Here is a 25,745-nt window from a genome sequence, read left to right on the forward strand (position 1 = left end):
GTAAAGTCTTTCCAGTCCAGACACTTTTGCCTGCATTGTTCATGTTTCTCGCATTATCATAAACATAAGGTACAACTTTCCCATCTAATCTAAAATCGATTTTAGTTTATCCACCAAATTTTCGCATGTTTTAAACTCAGGCTTTTCCCGTGTTACTAAAATGTTAGTTTATAGATTCCATGTATAATCAATATGGTGTTCTGTAACTGAGAGAAAACTTTTTGATAAATTGGAAGTCCATGCGTCTATTGTAAGAGAAACATGTTCTATTTGCCCAATTCAGTTAATAAGCTGTCTTTCTTACCATACACCTTTCAAATTCAAGGTTTGGTATTTTTCTAGATGGAACTTTATATTCCAGAGCTGTAATTGTCATTAATTTTGAAAATTCTCGTCCCTTAACAATGCTTAATGGTAAATAATCCAGTAAAATCATATCAACTTGGAATGAGTTCCAAATGCGATGATGAAAATTTTCGTGTCTTTGGCTTGTTCACAAATTTGTTCATTGAAGACTGTGTTGCTTTAATAAATCCTATTGAAAGTTTCAATTTAAGATGATTTAGCATATTGCTTGTGTTGCCTGTGTATGTCAAAGTCATTTAGTTTGCATTTGACATGTTTTTCATCTGCACTATCTGCACTTGTCTTAAAATAAGACCTACCTTCAACGGTCATTTAAGAGTCTAAAAAAGTAACTACGCCAAACAACCAAACCTTATAATCATTTACAGAAAAACGATTTTTTGTTTGTGGCCAAATGTCATCAAGCATGGTACGAGACACCTTGAGCTTATCTACTCTCATGCAAAAACTAAAATGCCTACACCAACAGACAAAAAAGTTCAATAAGTTTAAATAAGTGACAAACCTGAAAAGGGGAAGCACAATACAAGTCATCATGCAAACGCAATATATCACGTATGAGCATTCTATCAAACAGAAGCCGTTACCTCTGTTACAGAAATATGTATCAGACACACAGACAGGTTGATTGCAATATAGCCCCCGGTACAATGAGTGAGGGTATCATAAACCATTCTGTAAAGTTTCAAAAAGCATTTACAAGTTATAGACAATAGATAAAGATCCCACTTTTAATGAATAAAGCCATGTAATTCATTAACAGAAAATCAGTACGTTGGTGTTACATTAATAGAAATGAACTATTTTCCGTAGTTTCATGAAAATGGACAACTAATGAGATAATGTCACAAAACTGCAAATCACCCCTTTTTTAAATTGATTTCAATAAATCTAACTCCTGAAATGAGAGTGATAAATATGTTCAACTGAAAGTTTGAATTCAGATCAGAATTATTCCATCACAATTCTTCCATCTTGCACATACGAGGTTTTCCTTTTGTGTAACTAGAATGGTTGAGAATTATGATTGTAATGAAAGAACTGAAACTCATAAGTTCCACAGTAAGGCACCCCTTTTATTTCGTATCTCCTATAGTCCTCAAAACATGTATCAAAATTAACAATTTCAATGTAGTTTATATATTGGTCATTGCCACCACAAATTTACTAAATCATTTTTTTTTATTATAAATGCAAAAATTAGACACAGGTGAATGAACTTGAATCTAATAAGCGCTACATTTGCTAAATTTCAAGGATATTGAAGACACCTTTGGCAAAGAACAAGAATCAAAAATGAACCTCCTCTCAAAAATAACAATGTCAGTCATGAGTTTGGAAGAGAATGTCACTTTAAAACCTCTTCCTTGGCCATATGGGTCTTTCATCAATTCTAAAATTTAGGTCAGTTGACAAACAGATCATATTAATAAGTGATTTTTGGTGACAAATAGAATCATACAGTTACAATAACACCATCATAAAACCTTATTACTCTAGCTACATATATACTTACAGTCTAATCTTATCACTGCTGTATCTGTCTGTGGAGTGTAAGCAACACCATCATATCCCGCCTGGCATGTTACAGTAACACCATCATAGGACCTGTTCATTTTAGATATTGTTTTCTCTATTGTGTGTTTGTTAGTCACTGTATATGCATCATTGCCTATCATCAATTTCATATTTGGTGCTGGGTCTCCACCATTTGCTGTACAATTGATGGTAAGAGCATGGTCTTCAGTTCCAGGAATTGTGTTGTCTTTTTTATTTGATATTTTGACACTTGTTGGGCCTTCTGAAATGAAATATTTCAGTAAAACTATTAAAGTAAACAAAAAGCTTTATTTACAATTATTTTTTATAATAGCCCTCACCTTTTAATTAAATACATGTACATGTAATTTGCAATATTTCACAGGCAATTAATGGATATACCTTTATTTTTTTTTTTTTATATAAAACTTCTGTACACTCCAAAAAGTGTTAAACCCCCCCCCCTTTTAAATGATCAAGTCCAATATCTATAAATCATAAAATCTGAAAGATTTTTGCAATGAAAAATTTTACATGTCAGAACATTATTTGAAAATATCAAAGTTCCATAAAACAGAAAGTTAATACAAGAGAGATACAAAAATTGTGACATGTTTCAGTGTCATTGTATGTTTCTCTACAATAAATTCCTCATTTTGATTCTTTCTAAGGAATATGCCATCAAAAAATGTATGGGAAGGTTGGAAGGCAGTTTTATTTTGTGACCCGACACCCATACATATTTTCATAAAGATATACCTCATGAGTTCCCCTCTAACGGCACAAAAAACTCAATTAAAAATTCAATCACTCAAACATAACATTATAAATCATCATGAAAAACTATACAGACCTTCAGATTAATATAACTAACAATTATGTAAAGTTTTATGCAATAATCATAACTTTTTTGAGATACGGCCCAACATGTGAAAGAAACATCCCCTATTTTAGTTACTAAGTCCATAACTCCAAAAAAACTTCAATCAAATTTTCACCAAACAATATACAGACTGTTTGACCATCATAAGAGACAACTGTGTATGTTTGGGTAAGTTTTCTCGAGTTACAGTGTGACATAAGAGAAAAGCATGTTGCTTTTTTACAAAAAAAACTCAGTAACTTGAAAATAAAATATTGAATCATTACCAAAAAATATACAGATCTTTAAATTCATAAAAGTCACAGAAAACAGGAAGATGATATATGGACAGCAACCAAAATTATGTACTAAGGATGCCCAATCCTTATAAAGCAAATTATGGATCAAAACCCATTGGGGGTTGAGGTTTTTGTGACAATTTTTTTCTATATCATTCTATACAGGAAAAATAAGACAGTCCCAGGAAAAAGAAAGTTGATATTGGACCGTGCTTACAATGTTTGCCCATCTTTATCATTGAGAGAAAATAAATACTGAAAAATATTCATACAGAAGAAATATTGGATTTGTGTTTTTGGTGGATCTTTTAAGATATATTACGTGCATTTTGTGAGCAGTTATCATTAATATTGTTCATCATATGTAAATTGTTTTGATTTACTTTTGACTTTCACATATCAACAAAATGCCTAAAGGAAATAGTAACAGTGTTAACAAAGGTGAAAACCTGCACCAAAAACTACAATCCTTACTGGCAGCTAAAAAGGATAAATCTGGTGAAAAATCGTCAAAGGATCTAATTCAGAAGTTTCAATGGACAAAAGATCTGATTTAGTAGCAGAGCTTGCAAATCTTCAACAAGATTTAGATACAATAAAAGGTAGCCTCCAGCAAGTAGTTAAAAAGCCAGACTTGGATAATGTCTTGGAGTCTAATGTGAAACAAGAGGCTCCCAGGAGCCTGAATCGCTCACCTTGTTGAATTTTGCCTTTCAAAGGCAATAAATTAAACAAGAAATTATCCAACAGTTTTGACTCAAGAAGTCTTTGCTAGGACTATCACAAGATCTTTTCAACAATTGAAAGTTTCTTTCAATCTATCATAGTTAACTAAAAACTATTAAAAAAAAGTCATTTTTCCCCTTTCAAGGGCAATAAATCTTACAAAGAATCTGAAGACTTTTGTAGTCCTAATAATATGGATCATTTCAGCTATTGAAAGAATTTGGATAAACCTAACAGATTTGGAGATATATGTAACGGCGGCCATATTTTTCGACGAATCAAAAATCCTCACATCAGTTCTAAGCAGTATACCCCTAGGACCATTCATACCAAGTTTGGATTCAATTGGTCAAGTAGTGTCAGAGGAGAAGATTTTTGAAAGAAATATCATTAAAAATAGCAAAAAATCGTTGAAAAAGGGCAATAACTCCAACAGGGCTTTACGGTTTAAATCCAAAATTTGACCAGAGATAGATCTCATCATGCTGAAGTGTTTTACCCAAGTCAAAATTCAGCTAAACCAACGATTTTGGAGATATATGTGAAAAATTACTGTATGACCCATATGTTCTATTTTTAGTAACGGTGGCCACGTTGTTCGACGAATCAAAAATCACCACATCAGTTCTATCCAGTATAACCCATACATTCATACCAAGTTTGGTTTCAATAGGTCAAGTAGTGTCGGAGAAGGTCTTTGAAAGAAATAACATTAAAAATAGCAAAAATCATTGAAAAAGGGCAATAAATCCAACATGGCTTAACGGATTAAAACCAATATTAGACTAGAGATAGATCTCATCGTGCTGAACACTTTTGTCCTGTCAGAATTCAGCTAAACCTAACGGTTTAGGAGATATATGTGAAAAACTATTGTCTGACCCCTATGTTCTATTTTTATTAACGGCAGCCATGTTTTTTGATGAATCAAAAATCCCCACATCAGTTCTATGCAGGATACCCCAAGGAACGTTTGGTTCTAATTAGTCAAGTAGTTTCAGAGGAGAAAAGTTTTGTATAATTGTTAACGGCGACGACAGTTACTAAACATTTCCTTAAAACATTCTTTGATTGTCTAAAGAAAGTTGATTTGTAAGAGTTTTTCCTTGGAGTTCCACAAAGAAGTAGTTTATTGAATTTACTTTTGGTAATTGCCAAAAATTTTATTTTTAAACGTAAATTGGAGGAAAACTACCCACAAAACAGGATTAAAAATGAAGGTTTCAAATATTTCAAATAGTTGAAGCCTCAGTCCAACTGTACCAGTTGATTTATTGAATGCAAAAACTGATGGAAGTTATGGTTTATACTTTGTTTCTCAAATTAGAATGTCTGATTCTAATATCAAATAAATAATATATCCTCCAGCCACTAAAACATCAGAAAGTGAATTTGTTAATTAACATATTATGTTTGGACTCATCTAATGGGAAAATGTCACAAAAATATTACTGACATAATGTAAAATGATGGGATATACATCTGTAAAATATCCTGTTCAAAAGATTTTGTTTGTTTTTTTCTTGGGGTTTAATGTCCGAGCAGCAATATTTCAGCTATATTCAGACGATGAACATGAAATGGATGATAAAATGAACATGAAATTATGAAATGAAAAAGGGATGGGACACAAGGACAATGGGGACGACAAAATTTGATTGCCACTGGAAATAGGGAGGATAATTTAGCCTCCTGTGGTTCCTACTCCGGAAGAATACCACAATAGGGTTCTTTAAGGTGCGAGGAACGTGGCATCTTTCGTTAAGTTAACATGCTAAATTTCAATACAAAATACAGTGAATGTAAAATTTTAAAAAAGAAAAACAATTATCAAATGTGAATGGCGTTCACTTACAATAGCTTGCCTTGCGTCTCAATTTAAAAAGTGAAGATAACACGTGGAACAGGGCTTATATATGGGCCTAAGGTCACTGTCATGGTATATGGTTTTGACTTCTTTTAACGAGACTGATATGGCTTGTCTTGCGACACAGCTCAATTAATATGCTATATTATACCCTTCTTTAACAAGGGGAATGTAAGATAATGGATAGTTCATAGTTTTCTGGTCAGCTTGATAAGCAAGACTGGTCTTTACTACAATGATTTCTATTATTTTAGGTTTTGTATTGTGTTTTTAGACTAAGTATCAGTCCTTACACAAGCAGGTAGAAAAAATTGCTCCTACTTCTTTAAATTATGTTTATTGTACTGCTTACTACTACATCTTTATATGTATTACAGTTGTTTACGGACCCTTATTTTGATTCTTGGTATTGTCTCCTACACAGTTGCAGCAAGTCATACTTAAGAAATTTTCTGGCATTTATTGGTACTTTTGATTTAGCATTTATAAGAATCTTACAACCAGAATACTATAATGGGATCTTGTGTCTCATATTCATGGCATTTTGAGATGTTAACTATGCAGTATGTTCACTTCATTTTATTTGCTTGATGTATGTGGATTTAAGGTCATTTTAGTTTCAATCTGCTGCACCTAACTCTTGTTGCATTTTTGTCCAGTATTATTTTTGCTAGTTTCTATTTAGTAAATAGTTATCACTTCATTTTCATTATGATGTATAAAGTAAACTAAGGTTTCTTTTCTAGCCTTCAATTATCAAAGTGGTATTTGTGATTTCCCGTTTCTGCAAAGATGAAAACACATTTGATGAAAATGGAACCATGACTTTAATTCTAACTGTATCCACATGAATATTTGCTTCTTGGTTTGATGCTTCAGTTACATTTTGTTTTATTATATATATAATGCCCCTCATCCTTCACATCTCTACAATATGCTTGGATGAGGGAACATTATCATACAGGTAGTAAGTCAACTTGCATTAGAATATTTTGTATCTATGTATTTTTGTATAATAAAACAATTTACTGAGATAATTTTTAATTGGTGAGAAAGTACTGAATGTTGCAGAGGGGGCAGTAGGATGAGGGAGGGTGAAAAGAGAGAGAAAAAATAATCCTTCAAAAAATTTAAATGAATCCCAAAATCTTGTCATATGAGGTAAAAATCTGTTGAATTATAATATATTTTTGAATACTTTTTCCCATAGTATATATTGAGTTTTTATACCAGCAATTAAAGACTTGGCCCTTGTATAATCAAATATATCATACCTATCACAATAAGCTGCTGTGTTTTTTGTTTATTAGGGTCTCCATACACTTCACATTGATACAGTCCTTCATCAGTCTTCTTTACATGAGATATCATCAAGATGTATTCCCCATTAGAGTGGTCTCCAGTTATAGTCAGTCTCTGTCTCAGTTCTGTTGGTACATTTTCATATATCTTAGTATTCTCTGATAAAGGCAACACTAGATCTGGGAATAAACGATTCCAGATTATTAATCCATTACTTTGTACTCTGTAAGTACAGTATAGCTGCACTTGAGAACTGGTCACTGTTGTTGTGGACCGTGCAGCATTGAAAATGAAGCAGCCTGAAATAAAACATTGTAAGATTCTACATGCAGCAACTGAATGAAACAATTGATTGGTCTTATTTTTATTAGATTTGTATGGACAAAGTATTAGTTCTGGACTGTGTAGCAGTAAACAAATAGGCAATCTGAAACAATGAATTGTGTTTTAGACAGAACAGTTCAACGAAGTATAATACTAACTTTCACATACAAAAACTGCTTACAACCATATTTCTTCAAGAACTCATTGGATGAAGGCAAGACATTGTATACTTGTTAAAAAATGTTTGTTTGTTCAAAATGAGGTTTGCTATTGCCCAGTGCAACTGTATAGTAATACTTAAAAACCTGTAGTATTAATTGGCAAAACAAGATGACTCCAAAATTAATACAAATAATGAATGCAACACAACTTACGCTGGTGTTAGAAAGATGCACATTCGTAAAAGCGACTCATCTTTAAAACACATTGATTTTTATCAATGATTATTATTGAGGACAGACGTTCTAATACTTACATGCCTAGCTAGGCCTAATGAAATTTTAGTTTATCCGATGAAAATTACGTGTCACTTTACATTGTTTGGTGGTACACTCAGTGGAAATGAGGGGCTTGCCTGTTGAGCACATAAAACCACAATGTTGTGAAAAACAATGTCTATTAAGTCATTTATTGTTTCAAGGGACAGAAATATGAAAAATCTGAGTAATATTTGTGAATAGTATTTAAAATCTTTCACGTCTTCATATAATGGCCTTTTATATCCTCTAATAATCAAAGGATTACGTGCCCGTGTGTTGTACAAACTACTAAGTCTAAAGGCAGATGTATGATTTCATGTGATCTGTTTATGATAAATTCTGCAGTTTATTGTATAGCGACTTTTTCTACTTCCAATTTGTTACTGAGGAAATGAAAAACACAGATCTAGACTTAAATTAAAAGTATAAATTGAAAAATAAATTTGAATTTTAAACTAAGTTAAACCAATTTATTATCATTTTGTATGAAGAAAATGTAGTTAAAACAGATCTATTTCAGACACTACAAAGGTAAATTAGCTGCGGACGTATAACTGATGAGAAAAAGACCAATGAAAGGACTCCGAACAAAGATTCTGGCGGAAATCCAAAGATGAAGACTAAGCATTGAAAACATCTGTGATGCAAATGTGATATTTTTCTTATTATGGCCTTATAGAACTTAAGTATGTTTGAAAGGAGTATGTATGATAATGCCCCTTTTGGCCCCCAGATGTAGCAAAATTTGGAAATGTGGATTATTTCTGTGTGATAAATAATATTTGATATGACAAATCCAATATCCATCTTCATTTTGTGCAATTACATCACTAACTAGAAACATGTTTTTTACAATATATAATAATCTTGGTTTAATCTTGGTTTAGCCAAATATGGCTATTACCACACATACTCCTTTAGCTGTATTGTTAGTCCTAACTGCTTTAACCCCAACCTGTATAAGATGGTGAGTGGAAACCCATCAGCAAAAATAACTACTTTTTGGACATTTAAGGTTGAACTTTTGTGCTAAAGTCTTCTAGTCAAAATTACTAGAAAAATCTGACAAAATGTTTAATCTGCAGTGTTTAATGTTTAAGACAAGCTAGACCAATTGATGTCTGAATCTGCATTGCACTGTAGCTGTGATTTATAGTTGCTGATGAAAATGCGGCGAAAGAAGTGTTGAAAAGAAACTACTGAACATAATTCCTTAAAAAATTTGAGAATCAAAATTTCATAATAATATGCACAACAATATGTGGTGTTCTTGCTTTATACATGTACTAAGTTTTATGAAATTCTGCAGGGTAGTTGTAGAGGAGTAACATAATGATTTTCAGTAAATATCTAAGTTCAAAGGGCATATTGCCATAACTCCAATAAAAATTAGAGAATCAAAATTTCCTGATTATATGCACAACTACATATGATGTTCTTGCTACATACATGTACCATGTTTCTGGAGTTTCTGCTCAGTAGGTTCACAGGAGTTGTGATGACAAGCTGATGCATGATGATTAATGGTAATTTTCTAAGTTCAAAGGGCATATTGCCACAACTCCAATAAAATTAGAGAATCAAACTTTCCTGATTATATGCACAACTACCTATGGTGTTCTCGCTTCAAACTAAGTTTCAGGAATTTATGCTGAGTACACTAATTTTAGAGGAGTTGCTGAAATGTTAAGAATGGACAGCTGGAAAGAAAGACAAATGGAGTGAACCAACTTCTAGACTTGCTACTGCCTTAGGCAATTCAGGTAAAAAGGTTCTTACCTTGGTTCCTTATGTAGAATCTTTTCGATTTATTCTGCTTGTGAGAAAAATTCTAAATCTTTAATAGGAATTTGTATCATAGCCTTAGCCTTTTAATCTTGAATAGCTGTTATGATAAAGAAATTAATTCAGAAAACAACTTAACATACAAAGTATTGCTATTTACCTTATATGTACATATCTAAGTAGTTGTCAGAAAGCAAATACTTCATGTTATACACTTACTAAAAAAAAGAGTGATTACAAGTCTACATCTGCAAACTGAAAGCATCTTATTTATTCTGGAAACCATAACCTGCAACAAAACATGTAAATTTTTAAACCATTACTTGTTTCTCTTTATACAAGAAAGGCATTATTATGTTGATGCCTCGGCAGAGCGATTTTGTAATAACTCAGTAAATTCCATGTAGTTACCTTAAACATGGATGCCATTGCTTTGACAATATATAAAGCCAATTCTAGCGGAAAGCAAAAGAATGTAATCCCGAGATAAAGACCAGACAAAGAAGTTGTTTTGAAAAATTACAATGTCATAGTTTTAATTTTTGGGCAGCTAAGCATGTCTGTCTGCTACATGCATGGAATGAATAAATGAGCCACTTTATGGTTCACTCAGACTCTAATTTGTTATAATCTAAATACCAATAAGAATTAAACTGAACATGGGATCACAACTGTAAAAGCATCTTCGCTACCCTAGGGTTACGGTCTTGTCCCCTCCCTTCACACAATGGAAGGGGCATGACCATAACCCTTGCCTAACGAAGATCATTGATCATTTATGTAAGAACAGTTCAACAGGGGCATAAGAAAAAACAGAAAAAAGGCATTAAAGTTAATATTCTACCAATGAATCTGGTCCAAACCACCAGTTTTTTATCAAGCCTGGCTTGCTAGTTGATTCTTTAAATTTGTATATGTTATGAGATTTTTTGTATTAGTTGTGTTTTGTCTTGACTATGGATCTCCTATTCTTCCTTCCAATTTCCTCAAAATGAACTTTGTTGAGCAACAGAATAACAGAAAAAATATGTCAATCTTTAATCTATCTGCTTAACAAGCACTTGAAATAATGATCATTTAAAAAAATAAGTCACTTTGGAAAATATTTATGCTTTTCTGTTGTACCAACAGTTCGGATACAGAACAGGTTGTCCGGAAAATGATTGCGTATTTTACAATTTCAGTATAATTAGTAGTGAAAATATGTGAAAATTTGCAACTTAAACACATTTTGTAAAGCTCATAATGCAGACCAAATCGAGTTTTTTTTATTTGTTATTCAGTAAAAAATATTTAGATATACATTGTAATATTCTATGGTGTCTTATTATCTCTTAATCATTGAAAATGCACTAAAATGCAACCATTTTTGGGGACAATTTTATTCTGTGATTAAATAGTCAACTTTCAAAACAGAAAAAGTTCCTTTTTACATTTTTGAAATTCTATACATGTATGAGTGTGAGCACTTTTGATTTCCTTGAGTCTAAAATTATTGACTAAAATTCTTCAAAAACGTATTTATACATCAGTCAAATTCTTCCAAAATGTCATATTCTTTCAAAGTGTACGAGTGTGAACACTTTAAAGTTCCATAAAGGTCTATGTTTGTTTGTTTGTTTGTTGGGGTTTAACGTCCGAGCAGCAATATTTCAGCTATATCCAGACGATGAACATGAAATTGATGATAAAATGAACATGAAATAATTATGAAATGAAAAAGGAATGGGACACACAAGGACAATGGGGTCGACAAATTTTGATTGCCACTGAAAATAGGGAGAGGTGGGTAGGGTCAGGCAATTTAGCCTCCTGTGGCGGAGCGCAAAGGTTCCTACTCCTATCGAATACCACAGCAGGGACGTGGCATCTTTCCCAACACGGTGCACCACTATGGTTTGCGGTCAGGTTTTCCGTATTATAGCCTGACAACCCCAGCATGTAACACGCCAGGGGTACCCCATTCCACCACCTGGGGCACACATCCCAGTTGCTCTGTGGGCAGAGCTCCCGAGCCCCCGGCTAGGATTCTGAGCACTATTTAGTCGCCTTTTACGACAAGCTTAGCGCTGCTGCAAGCCTATTCTTTTCACACCCGGACCTGCACGGGGCATAAAGGTCTAAAATATCTGTATAAACTGTTTAAAATTGTCAATATATATAGGTACTCTGTATCATACCGGTGTCTAGATCTACAACCAAAAGAATTCAGTACAAATTCTTTAAAGTCAGGGGCGTAGCAGGTACGGCAGGCAATATTTTTGTTGGTACTGCATGCCATACATAAAAGTCAGGTAAAATATTGAAAACAAATTAAGTTTTAACATAGCAAGGATGCCTACCCATCGTACGAATCGGGATTCAGGGCTATGCCTATTTTTCGGAATCACATATATGTACCATATGTACTTCAGTCAGAGAAGTATTCTCCAGCTAATGGCTCAGAATCTGTCAGGTACTCTTCTAATCTACGTATCTGTTCTACCTAGAACAGCTCTTGACAGGAGATTGTCAGGACCCATGATAGATTATGACAGCTTGTCCAAAGCCCTGACAGACCCTGACAAGGTGTGTCGCGGGTCGGAACAGTTCCTGACAGTTTAGAATTGTTGTATGACAGTGAATCCTAACAGGATCGAAGAGAGATTAGAAGTGATCACAACTGTACATAGAATTTATTACTTCAATTTTGAAAGACTATGTTTTTGCAACAATCTTGTCATATGTGTTTTATTCTTTGCTCAAATCAAAACTTTATTATATGTTTGCACAATAATTTCCTCTTTGTCCAAGCTGTCAGACATATTTAATAGTTAAAAAAACAAAAGAGAAAGGTGCCAATTCGAAAGATCAACTTGAAAACCTAATAACAACAAGCAAATTGCAACTGTGATTCGCTAAAATTATAAAAATATAAATAAAAGTTCATATTTACAATAAATATTACATTGTTTTTTTTTTTTTGTTTTTTTTTTATAATTAATTTTTCCTTTTAAAACATTTTGGAAATACAACCACTTTTTTTTTTCATTAGACATTCTGGGCACAATTTCATTAGACATTCTGGAATTAAACATTCAGGGAACATTCCCATATTTCATCCCACTGCTACCTGCACTGCGTTGTGAAGTTTAATTCATACAAACGTTAGAATTGACTACAGCATTCAAAATCAATACCTAGAGAGTTTTAATTCTTAATTAAGGACCCCATCAGTACGACATCTGTTCAAAACAAGGAATCTAACGAACTTATTTACCTATCATTTGTTAGCTACGTTACTCCCAAGGGTCTCACTAATTAAAGACAAGAGGTTACACAAAACGCCAAAAAAAAAGGTCTGTGTCGGAAGTGATTGTTAGACCTCTTACCCTGATGCAATGTAGAAATCTCGCACACCCTTGTCGAAACTTAAATAATGCTTAAAATTATTGTATATATTTCTTAATTTCAACTGGTAACATCAATGTGTAACCTACCCGTACCGGTAACAAGTCATTTCGGCACCCGGTCATTTCGGCCCTTATGCAAATAGTCAAATCGGCTGTGGTTAATTCGGCGCCTACTTTGTGAAATATTTTATTTATGTCACTTATCTTAAATTAAAATATCGTATTCTTAATAAAAAAATTTTCAGACAAACGAATCATCTGAAGTGTGCTAAAAAAGTTAAATGTAAATTAATATTTAATTGATGTTTTGATGTCACACCCACAATTTTAGAGATGATGATGATTAAGGGAAGCATTAATTACCAATCATTCAATTAGAATATTTAAAAGGTTTTTGTTAGCAACATTTGATAATTATTTTGTTTTTGTTATAAACTCTACTCAAGCCAATCAAAGGCTGTTTGATGTGAATATATAAAGAATTAGGTTAAAGAAATACAATGAAGGAGTAATCAAGGGAACCAAGGTTATAGGGTAATCAAAAGAATGTAATCCAGGGATAAAGACCAGACATGGAAAACAGACATACACAACAAAGAACATAAAGTAACTAAAATCATACATACAAAGTAACAAAAGCAAATGAGCAACTCGGACCCCACTAAAAACTGGGAGCATGGACCAGGTGCATCGTTAGGGTAAGCGTCCTCTGCTTTTCTAGAAACACCCGCCGAGCTGCTCATAAAAAGTCAAGTCCGGGATAGACAAACGAGGAAAGGAAAACTATGACCCGTTGAATAAACCAGTTTTCATGGTGCAGATGGATACACCATAACGATCCATGAGTTCATGATGACGACAATAAAACTTCTGTAGTGATGACTTCAATCTTGTAACAACATAACCCTGTTCCAGAAGCCTATTTGTTAGAGTTCTGGCGCAATACAAAAAGCCTGCGTAGTTTCGCCAAGCTCTGGCATAATGTACGAGTTGTAATATGAACACTCCATACGCAGGTCCTGAAGTCAGTGCTAAAGCTTTCTTGAGAAAATAAGAATAAACAATAAGATTAGAAATTGCAATAAAATATGGTACACTAAAAGTCTGGTATTATTTCCACAATGCCAGACGACAAACACTACCCCTGATGTCGAGGGGTGGCATAACAGATTCAATGGTAATGTAGCCGGAATGTTCCCAAAATGTCTAATCCTAGAATGGCTAATGAAAATGAACCCAGGATGTCTAATGCAAAATATAGTTATATTCCAAAAAGGCCTATAATTATTCAAATTAGTCAAATTAGTAATAAAAGAAACAAAATGTAACATTCATTGAAAATATGAATTTTTATTTATATTTTGATCATTTTACACGCAAAAACAATTACTAGACTCAGGCTGGGCACAACCATGCTACCAGGCATCCTCCCAAGTCAGGGTTTTGAGCCCACCCTCGCTTCCTCAAACGAGGGTGGACTCAAAACCCTGACTTGGAAGGATGGCTACCAGGTCAAATAGAAAATATGTTAAAGATTTATCGCCTTCATGCCAAAAATGTGGAGTTTCGGATGACATTAAGCACGTCCTTATAGATTGTTCAGAATTCCATCAAGCACGTTTGGAACTGAAAGAAAATATCCACAAATTGGGTCTCCACACTCTTTCGGAACTAAACCTTCTTAACCCACCAAAATCAGTTCAGCAACTAGTCTGGTCAGCAATAGCGCAGTTTATTTCAGTCATTGGTTATCATAATAAAATATAGCATACATGTACTTTTGTTTAAATTACGGTAATTGTCCTTAAATAACTTAAAGCCCTATATATTTTTTTTTCTTTTAATTTCAAGTTAGATAATTCACACCCTATATATCAAGTGTAGTTGCACTGATTTCAGCCAAGCAGTTTCAGGTGGTCGTGCGACGCATTTATAAATATGTAGGGTCAATATCTAACGTAATAAAACCATAACCAACATATTCATACAGTACCATTTATCTTAAATAATATCATCTTTCATTTTTCAATAAAAAACAAAATAATATATAATTGAATTAAAATAAAATTAATCACCTGATATGGGGTTCCACATTGCCATTTATTAATACACATAGTCTCTCATTTTATTTTTCACTATTATTATTTATTATTTTTTTTTTTTTTACTTTTGTTAATCATGTAGATATATGCTTATGAAACATTGGCTGTTCTCAAGTCCACATGTAAACTTGGGATTTACATTTACTCTTGTTAAATTCTAAAAGTTGACCAATCTTACCAATAATAAACAATCCAGTTTCCAAACTTATTTAAAAAAAATTGGTCAACCCATTCACCAGAAGCATGAGCTGTGTAGAGGTGTATATTTTCATGATAATTAGTTGCATGTCTATATAAGCATATTTTGATTAAGTCATTGTACCATCATTCTTATATCCAGAAGTTGATCTTTATTATGATTTTAAGCGGTTTTCTATAGGAAAGGTGATGAAGTACAATATTATGTTACCCATGTAGGATGTTGTTTTAAGTATTTGTCAAAGTTTTTGATTTATTGGAAATTGGTGCTAAGTTGGTGTTGAATTGGTGCTTAATTTAGGTCAGTTATGCAAGTTATGATAATTTAAAAAGTTGGTGCATAGTTGGGGTGAAATTGGTGTTGAAAAGTATATAAGGGCTTTGATTTTTAGTTTTAAAAAAAAAGATTGGAGATTGAAATTTAGTAGTGGAATAAAATGGGATAGGTGGCAAAAAAGGAGAGAAGAAAAGGAGAGAGAGAGGAGGATTGCAGATTTTGTTTAGGAATATACGGTTGCAGACTGAATGTAAGATTGGAATTTATTTTTATGTGGTTAAGGAATGTGTTTTTCGAGACAAGTGATGCAAGAGTAATATTATTTTTGAGAGTTGTAACTTGCCGTAACTGGAAGTTAATTCGTTGTTGATGTTTGTTTGACGTTGTGACGTATACTTGCCTTAACAGGAAGTATTTGTATTCCGGACAATATGTTCCGAGGTTCCGGACAATGGTCCGAGGTTATTGTGAATTATTGACGTTAGTATAACTTGCCTTCACAGGAAGTTATCGTGTTCCGGACAATGGTCAGAGGTGCCGGACGGTGGTCCGAGGTCGTAGATTGTATGTGTTGACGACAGTGTAACTTGCCTTAACAGGAAATTATCGCTATATGGAGAATTCCTCGATTGTTGATGTCTGTTGTGTTGCTCCCCTGTACCATATGGATCCCATCCGTATTAAGGAATTTGAGAACTTTTAGATGATAACTTGATTGAGCGCACCGCATATGTGAGTTTTCGTAATTTTCTGATGTCAAAATAAATTTTCATCCTGTAACATGTATTTTATGTATAATCGTAATAAACTATTGATTAGTGACAATTCTCTGTATTTTGAACCCGCCTGGAATTGTGAGCAACTTGGCAACAGTGGTTAAAACATACCAGCCAAGAGGCATGGCAGCTGGAACGGTCTCGTGTGGCGTTAGTAAGACTGCGTACTAACGTAGTGTGATAGCACAATAAAATCCGGGAACTACGCCCGGCCAGACAAGGCAGTCTAAATTTACATACACTTTATGGCTCGGCATAAACTTTTTGGCATTCAAAAAAAGCTTACACCTTGGTAACTAAAACTCTAACATTATCAATTATTAAATTTGCACTTCACCTTTGGATATTCACCAAACCACACCCATTTGACTCTAAAACGCATACACTATTTGGCAAACCAAATCACACAGGTCTTCCGCCTTCTGGGTCCGACTGGTTATCCTTGACTCTTGTCTATCCAACTTGGCATTTTCCTCCATTACATGGTCCATTTCCAAATTTCATTTTTACTATTTAATTTTTAATTTCAAACATTTCATAATTTACTAGTTAAAAACCCCCTTAGTTATAGTTAGAAATTGTATTCATTCTGAATCAAGCTGTCGCGGAGCACAGACAATAATAGGTAAGAGAATTATTTATAAGGGTTGTATAAATAATTCAAGGATTCTAAGCCTGGTGTGGTATACCAGTATTGCATTAGTCACAACAAAAGAGCTTGAAACAAACTGTCCGAGACAGGTTTGAAACATTGTCTGAAACGGGGGTCTCAAATGGTTCGAGACTAGCTGGCCGAAACATTCCATACCTTGGTTTGAGGTTTTATAAATTGGGGCTGTACAGGGTTTTGCGGAGTCGGTGTTCACACACTACTACAGTGAGTGTTCCCTGTATACTATACCTTGTGACAATCATTAAGTTTACCTTTAGCTTTATCAATAGTTTGGTTTCCGTTTCCCATGAAGTAAAATAATAGGAGCGTGTGGGTTTATTAAAAACAATTGTATCAATCTGTAACTTTTAAATTTGATTCCATTCATACAGATTGACGAATCCAGAAAACTGGTACGAACCAAGGTTTATTTCATAGAGGAAATTAATGCGTGTACGCCCCGCTCAGGTACACGTTACAATGCCTTATGAAATTCCGTAGTATGCATACATACATTTGTAGTATTTATACAAGTAAAAAAATAAATTTTATCCATTTTATTATACATATTTAAAACAAACTATAGATCTTCTACGTATGTGAACCTATTGTCTTTTTTTATGTAACTATTTAATTAGTAGGGTAATTAAATGTATACAAACCTGGGTGACATCAAACTAAATAGAGTAAAACCATGCTCGCACTCACGCAATCATTATATTTCATTGAATTCATTGATTGTAATCGATTACTAATTATGAAAGCAACAAAGTCAATCCCATTGGCAATGAACGTGTTCGGTTGGCTGTATGACGGTGGTTTGTTCCTCGAATGCCAACATCCTTTAATGTATCAACAATTTACCTGTAAAATTTTGTTGGCGTTCAAGGAATACATATGTGTCAGTGGTTATCACAACAAAGGTGCATGCTTATCAAAACATTCATACCAATTAACAGATAGGTAAATTACAAGGGACTGATCTCAGTTCATATTTCAGATAGTTATTCCAGTTGTTAAAATCTTCCTTTTTTTTCGGACCATAGAAATACCCAAGAATGCCCAAGAATAAAAACACCTGTTTAATCACAACAATTAAATGTATTAAAAAGAATTGAAAATCATCTAAATAAATTTGGTGAACTTACAATATATTATTCTTTTATACTGGCAAATTTCAACTATTGTCCATTAGTATGGCATTTTTGTAATGAAAGCTGTGCAAAAAAGTTAGAAAAGGTTCAAGAAAGGGCTTTACGCTTTATTTATATTGATGATAAAAGTACATATGAAGAGTTGTTAATAAAGTCTAAGATGCCATCCTTAAGAGTTAGACGATTGAGATTTTTAGCTATACTAGTATATAAAATAATAAACAAACTTACTCCTGTATATTTACATGATATGATAACTGTTAAAGAAAGTTTTTACTCTTTTAGGTATACAAACTTGGTGAACATATATGTACCAAGAGTAAACACAACCAGGTATGGCCTGCACTCTCTGTCAGCTATGGGACAGCTAAACTGTGGAACCAACTTCCAAATGAATTAAGAGGGGACAGTCATGGGCCTTGATCAATTTAAAAAGTTGATAAATAAATGGGAGGGGAAGGGATGTTCTTGTTCCTTTTGCAAATAGTTTGGTTTACCCAATTGACAGATGCAACATCATCTCCTTAAAATCTTTCAATTTATTATTTTAATCTTGCTGGCATGATAATTTGAATGCTTTTAGCTGCTAGTAACATCTGCTTTTAATTTTAGTCTGCATTGCTTTTATTATAGTGCTTGATTACTTGCATGTTATTTATAATTTATATGTCTTGTTGATTTCAGTTAATATGTATGTCTTGCGTTTTATTTATGTCGATTTTAAAAGCTCTACAGAGCTTATGTTTATTGTCTAATGTATACATTTTGTATCGACTTTAAATAAAGTTTACTTGATTTGACTTGACTTGACTACTGTTGTAATATAAACATTTATTGAAATATTTTTGTTGGCATTCGAATAGGTTACATATAAAATGTTGGCATTCGAGGAAGACACCATGACGGTTTCAGCCAAAGTGATTTCGGCGAAGGATTGAAAGACATGATCACGCTACCAAATCAACATTGGAATATCATTCACAAAGAATGAAATGTGAAGTGCCCCCTAAAAACAAAGCAAATAAACAAAACAAGGAGCATTAAAAACCTCGAATTCAAGCAAATTTTGACAAAAAAAAAAATTTTAAGTCGAATATCATTCCCGATTTCAAGTTACAACATACAGGCTAAAAACCACTAATTCCACTTCCCATAGGCTTCTATGCTAATTTCACAATATTCAATGGCTTCTCTGGACTTTACCTTAACTTTAACCTGCAGAGGACTATACATCAGCATGATTCTACATATGTCAGCTCACAATCCTCAGAATGGCATGTGGGGTTAGCAGACTTGCAGTGCAGTACTGGTCACCGGAAGTGAAGGGTCTATAAATAGTAGGGAAATCCCAGTGTTTTCACAAGATAGGGGTATATTTAAAAATCATTATGGAGATTAGGCTTCACATCAGAAGAAGCAAAATGCACCTATAAAATGTACAGAAATGTTTTTCCTTTCAGAAACTGTTTAAATTTTTTAAATAAGATGAGAACTTTTTTCACAGCACTATGAGGAACAGGGGTAATTTCTGCGTAGGACTATTTTTGCGTACGTTCCAAATGCTCATTGGTTGAATTGGTGGTCTGTAACCTACACACTATACCTAATTTCCGACAACCATGAGGTAACAATGGTATGCAGATAGTACATAATAAACGGTACAATTCAGAGGCGAACATACAGAAAAAATACAAACAAGAAATAAACAGTGTAAGAGAAAAGTAAAGACATACACGTATAAAGGCATTCACCCTTTTGTCGATAATTCTAATAATATTACCCAATTTTCTCAGCTTTGACGTTTTGTTGAATATTCATTATTGATTGAAACTTACATACATTCCCTTGTAAACATTAATTACAGATGGAAACGATCTATGTAATTTCTCCTATCTGTTTTTCTTTTTTTTTTTTTTTACATTTTAAGATATAAGTGAAATCATATTTATCCCAAGTTCATTTTCATTGCATAATTTTTATTTTTATGTAACTTGTGAATCAAACTGTTATATGTTAGCATAATATTTACTAAGATAACCTATCAACATTTAGGTGTTATGTCGTAAATTGTATGATTGGAGCGGAGAGGTCAAGGGCATGGCATGGCTCCTCGAGATGTCGACTGCCATCCCCCCCCCCAAGTCCGACACATTTTTATGGAACAATCTTTTTGACTATTTTTTTGGGGAAACTCGCTCATGGTAGAGTCTTGGTGGAGCGGTGGTGGTTTCTTGCTATGACTCTGGCATACGTGTGTTTTTGTTTTGTGTCCCTGGCCCATCGGACACTGCATGCTTTCGAGGCTGGCCTGGTAAATAAAGATATTAAGTTTTACTCTTTATTGGCCTAAACGTATACAGTTATCAAATATATTTTTCTAATAATTTCGTCCCCCCAAGTCAGGCTCCCTCAACCCCCTGACATCACTCATTCATATTTGGGTCGTCTGAATATAGCTGAAATATTGCTGCTCGGACGTTAAACCCCAACAAACAAACATTCATATTTGCGGGTATCGTCCAGCGCTATCTATATATTTATATACTCGAATTCACCTCAGCCTGTTTGCAGTATTTTTAGATTATTTTTTTTATTACTCAAAAGTTCCTTTAAAACACTTGCCATTTAATTCATGTCGTTCTGTACTACACCTTTCATACAATTATTTCTCGTTCTTACCTACAAGATCGAAATATTTCCATATTTATTTTTTCTACGAGAATTTTGCACTGAACGTATTGTTTTCCGCCATTTTGTTTCTATGGATATTTTGAAATGTTCCCTATTATCTCACAATTGAAGAGCTGAAATACCATGATTTCCAGCCATATTTCTGCTCTTTACCTTCAGTTAAAGAAAAAAAACAGGATTTCCGAATGAAAATGCTACAACTGGTACTTTAAATGAGACTTACCACATAAAGTATTAAATCAGCAGGGAATTAGAAATATGGCGGGAAATCATGGTATTTCAGTATTAAAACTATAGTGAGCTACTTAAATTTAACCCGGATCCAAAATCCAATCAAATCACTCGTAACTCTTCGATATAACTTACAAACTGGCTACACAATAACGTCATTTTTTTCAGTAAAGACTCTAAACAGAATCTACAGTTATCAATTTTGCTCATATTGCATCATTTGTGACATCATACAACTTTCTGTTACTATATCAGATCGTCCATTACCTCGTATTATTGTTTACCTTTCCACAGACATTTTATGTTAAATCGATTTTCATTGGTGCTTCTCACTCGGAGAAGCAACCAATCGGAATTGGTTTGGACGATACCGCTAAAATGAATGAGTGATGTCAGGGGTTTAAGGGAGCGAGAGTGGACTCAAAACCCTGTCTTGGGAGGATGAATAATTTAAGCTTAATACTATTCATACTTTTATTTATTTGATTAATATACATTTTCGTTTATTTATTTTGAAAAATAAGACTTTAATTATTTACAGTTGCTTTAAATAAAACTTCAACTAAAAACTTACTTCTAAAAATCTACTTATAAAAGTTAGAAATAAAATATCAAATTTAAATTGTTCACGTGCCTGGTAAATAAAGATATCAAGTTTTTACTCTTTATTGTCCTAAACGTACACAGTGATACCAGGGCTGGGTTGAGCTCCTTAAAAACCCAGTATCACGTGCTGTCGGACCTATCTTTATTTGCCAATGAAATCTCTTAATTTTATTTAATGTCTAAATATGAATATTCATAACGCCTTAGTATAAGAAATGTTTGGTTAGGTAAGATTACGTTTACTCAAACTTACTTTATCTTTTTGTGTCTGATACTGTTTCAATTTATTTATCCTTAAACAATGGAAACTATTACCTAAGGCAATTAAATACATTTTACCCATCTCTATAAAGTGTCAATTGTTTATATAAATTATTTGCAAAACAATTAAGCAAGTACCAAAGAATTCAAATCTATTTATAGTCGGCGTCACATAAATAACATACTGTTAAAATTTGAATAAAAATATTTTCTACGACTTTATTGACACCTACCGTCGTTTAAATTGTCTTAAATGACTTGCTCATTCGTTAAGCCAAACGGCTTCTCCCTAAACATTGAATCGTTAAATTCCGGTCAAATTTTAATTCTAGGTGCCAATATTTACATTGTAAAAAGTCGGCCATGTTTACAGTGATCGGGTTGCTAGGAGATGTTGTTTACGTTTAAATGGTTTGTCCAAAAACCGAAGAACCCAGAATGCACTTCGGCGTTATTCGGATATCTCGGATTTATTTTACGCGAACAACGTACAATACCGAGAAGTTGATCAAGCAGACGATTGTCACCGGAGTTCGACGGGAACTTACGAACTTCGTTTGTAAACAAATCGTCCCGTAAAAACCAACATGGCGGATATTAGTATGGGATTTTCCCGTAAGGATTTGTTACGCATGATTTAAGCTAATAAGCGACTTGTTTTTGAGAAGCTGTTTGGCTAAACGAATGAGCAAGTCATTTAAGACAATTTAAACGACGGTTGGTGTCAATAAAGTCGTAGAAAATATTTTTATTCAAATTTTAACAGTATGTTATTTATGTGACGCCGAGTATAGTCTCCTGTCACAGATTATGTATTATTCAATATAACAAATATTTCTTTCTTTCGGCTAAATTTACAAATATGTCAAGACATTATCAATTTACTTAAGCTAAAATGCAATTTTATTTATTTTTAATTTTTGCTGAATCATATAGAATTTTACTGCATCACATAGGCACCAACTACATTTATATACGGGAGGGACTTGCTGGGAAAAAAGTAACTCTAAAAAAGTGTTTTACTCAGCTTTGGACAGAAAAAAAAAACATTATGATTCAAAATTCCTCCAATTTCTGAACAACGTAGATTTTCAAATAAAAATTTTAACTACAGATGCTGCTGGAAAGAAAAAAAATATCTAACTTAAAATTAAATCCCAGTCCTTCCACTTCGAGAAGAAAATGGTCTGTTACTTACAAGTATCTATCCTTAAGGAGATAAGTCTGGCAAAATGACTCAATTATGTCAGAAATAGATTCATCCAAAAGACACTTTATAAAATATAAATATAAATATAAAAGAATAAGCCTTTAGCCCATTTTGGCTTTCCACAAAAATTGAGTCTATTTCAACTGAGATAGCAAGGGCTTCGTCAATTTTTTTTTTTTTTTTTTTTTTTTTTTGTAAGTTGGTTAGCATTTTTGATAAATAAATAATCTACCTGGTGCTATTTCGCTGTTTTCGGTCACCTTTCTAGCCTCATTGGCGTTACTTGTCGCTCCTGGTCGCTTAATGTCTTACTTGTCTTCTACCACTTTGACAAACCAGGAAGTAGATCGTTACAGGAGGGTCTAAAACGTTAACTCGGAAAGGTATCTACCAAGAATCAAAATCTAAAAAGGATTCTGCAAGATATAAGTAATGATACCTTTCTGCTCATGAGAAAATTATTTCCAAAATGTATATATTATTGAGGTAAAGATGTCGCAGACTATCCACGAAAAATCCATACATACATGTATAGAAAGTCCTTGCATAAATCTGCTTCAGAAAAAAAAAGATCAAAATCGGTCGTATCAGCCTTTGATTGATCTATTAGTTGTAGTAAAATCATAATTATATTTTGCAATTCAGTGCTCCAGGTACCTGTAAACTGCGGAACGGTAAATACCGAAACGAAAGTGTGTCTCGAAAGACCGAAATAAGACGTCATAAAAGTATTATAGAGGGTAAACATATGCAGAAATTAGGGGGAAAGTGAATAATGCAGCGCTTCACAATAATTAATTTGAAAATTATTGTCGAAAAACAAAAGCTTTAAAGGAGACCTGAAACCAAATAAAAATCATTTTATAAACGATTATATTTATAAAACTGTATAGTTACGAGTGTAACAAATGTTTTCTCATTTGGTTAGCGCTAAATAAAGTTAGAATGATAATGTAACTTTTCTATGTATTGTAGATTTAAGTTTGATAATGGGCTAAGTGCCCCTTTCTTTCAGAAATGGAAGTGAAGCAAGGGGATGTTGTAAGCCCTCTTCTCTTTAATCATTTCAATGACAACTTAACTCAAAAGCCTAGGGATAAGATACATGATCCAGTAGTCCTGGGCAATAATTCAGTCAATAGTATTCTGTCTGGGGTAATGTATCTGTTGAGCATATTCAAAACTGTAATGCATACTTGCATCATATGATAGTGCTGATTGACCTGACATTAATGATCAACAAATTTCAAAAAAATAACGATTTTCCTTAAACCGCTGAAAAAAAAACAACGATTCGCAATATTTTTCGAAAATTCGAAAATCTCGTGTTCGGTAAACCTAACAACACCAAAATATTATTTGGCTTTAGATGATTAAGGTCTTTCATGTCAAGAGAAAATCTTACTACTATTCGTATGACTATTATTATTTTTTTTCTTCCGCCACATTTTGACTTTGTCGTTTCAAGAGAAATCAAGTTGAGTTGTATACCAAATAAATCTGTAACTTCAGAAGGTACAGAGTTACCCTGCTAAGAAAACACATGTGTCGTTACAGAGTTATTTCCCTTTCTTCAAATATAAAACTGCGCTCTTCTCCTCCTACGTTAAAAAAAATAGATCAAAAATTGATATATTATCGTGTTCTTGAACACTAAGTGGTGAAAAATTGTAAAGTCCAAAAAAGTATGAACATTCTGTCAAGAGTTACGACCACTGTCCACTTCCTGGTGTTTATCCCAGATTAGGATAGGAAATTATAACTCATGAACTATTTACCAGTGAAAATTGTAATTTGATAATGTGTTGTATTTGCATAGTTTCTTGTAGAAATTTTATATCATATTTATTAAAACTGCGTTTATTATGTCTGGAAAATTTTATACACCTCCATCTTAGTTTTTTTATATAAACGGAAAACATTAGAATTTTAATATGCAACTGATTACAAATACTTTCTGTTTTACGACGGTTTTGCTTCGTGGAATGTCTGTCAGTTTTTATTCATCATTTCTTTCCCTTAAATTTTATCGCTTTACAACAATTCTGCGGATCGACATTAATGCTTTGTTTTATATTGGACACAAGAATAAATGTAACAAATTTACCAATTTAATAATATGCTGCAAATTTCATTTGTTTATTATCATTATAATTGAACGGTGAGAGCGCCGTAACTCAAAATGATAATTTGTGAAGATGCTGTTTTTCCATTTCTTTTCATTAGACATTTTCAAGCCACAGAAGAGTTAAATAAGTTTTTTTCTTAAATGTGAAAAGATACAATAGGAAACAAAAAAGCTATTAGTTCCAATGTTGCGTTATATATATATATATATATATTAGTTTTTTCATGCTACTCGGATACAAAATTTTGTTCTGAATGCTTCATGAATGTTCTTAATTCGTATTGTTACATTTTACATGAATTTGAGCATAATACATCCATACATATGGCTAATGGTATGTGAATCTTGTGACAGTATACTCTGGTGGAGTTACTTTATACAAACTAAGAAGTCCCGGATGTGTTAAATTCATACGATTTCTGATGTATATTGATAAAACCATTTATTATGTTGGATGAAATATACACTTTTGGGTTTCCTTCAAAATATCCATATTATTGTTATTGTCAAAGATAAAA

At 33.1% G+C, this 25,745-nt stretch overlaps 2 protein-coding genes across 4 annotated transcripts in view; one reads left to right on the plus strand and one right to left on the minus strand.

Moving 5' to 3' along the window:
* The window catches only part of LOC148616448 (irregular chiasm C-roughest protein-like), an 84,134-nt gene extending 71,189 nt beyond the window's left edge, over nucleotides 1-12,945 (minus strand). The window contains exons 1-4 of one of the 2 annotated variants that reach the window (XM_088583496.1): nucleotides 12,809-12,945; nucleotides 9,769-9,838; nucleotides 6,934-7,260; nucleotides 1,883-2,167 (exon numbers count right to left, since the gene is read on the minus strand). In XM_088583496.1, coding sequence (XP_088439622.1) covers nucleotides 1,883-2,167; nucleotides 6,934-7,260; nucleotides 9,769-9,835 — 679 coding nt within the window. In that variant the 5' untranslated portion in view covers nucleotides 9,836-9,838; nucleotides 12,809-12,945. The remainder of the gene's footprint in view (nucleotides 1-1,882; nucleotides 2,168-6,933; nucleotides 7,261-9,768; nucleotides 9,839-12,808) is intronic. The other variant, XM_088583497.1, reaches the window with a different exon arrangement.
* Nucleotides 12,946-23,424: 10,479 nt separating this feature from the next.
* LOC148616450 (uncharacterized) overlaps nucleotides 23,425-25,745 on the plus strand; it is a 66,861-nt gene continuing 64,540 nt past the window's right edge. For both annotated transcript variants that reach the window (XM_088583504.1, XM_088583502.1), the window contains exon 1: nucleotides 23,425-23,482. The gene's annotated coding sequence lies outside the window, so the exon portion shown is untranslated. The remainder of the gene's footprint in view (nucleotides 23,483-25,745) is intronic.

This window comes from Perna viridis, chromosome 5 (genome assembly GCF_037379345.1).
Source record: "Perna viridis isolate PV_CMFRI_1.1 ecotype Kerala chromosome 5, ASM3737934v1, whole genome shotgun sequence".
Lineage (NCBI taxonomy): Eukaryota > Metazoa > Mollusca > Bivalvia > Mytilida > Mytilidae > Perna > Perna viridis.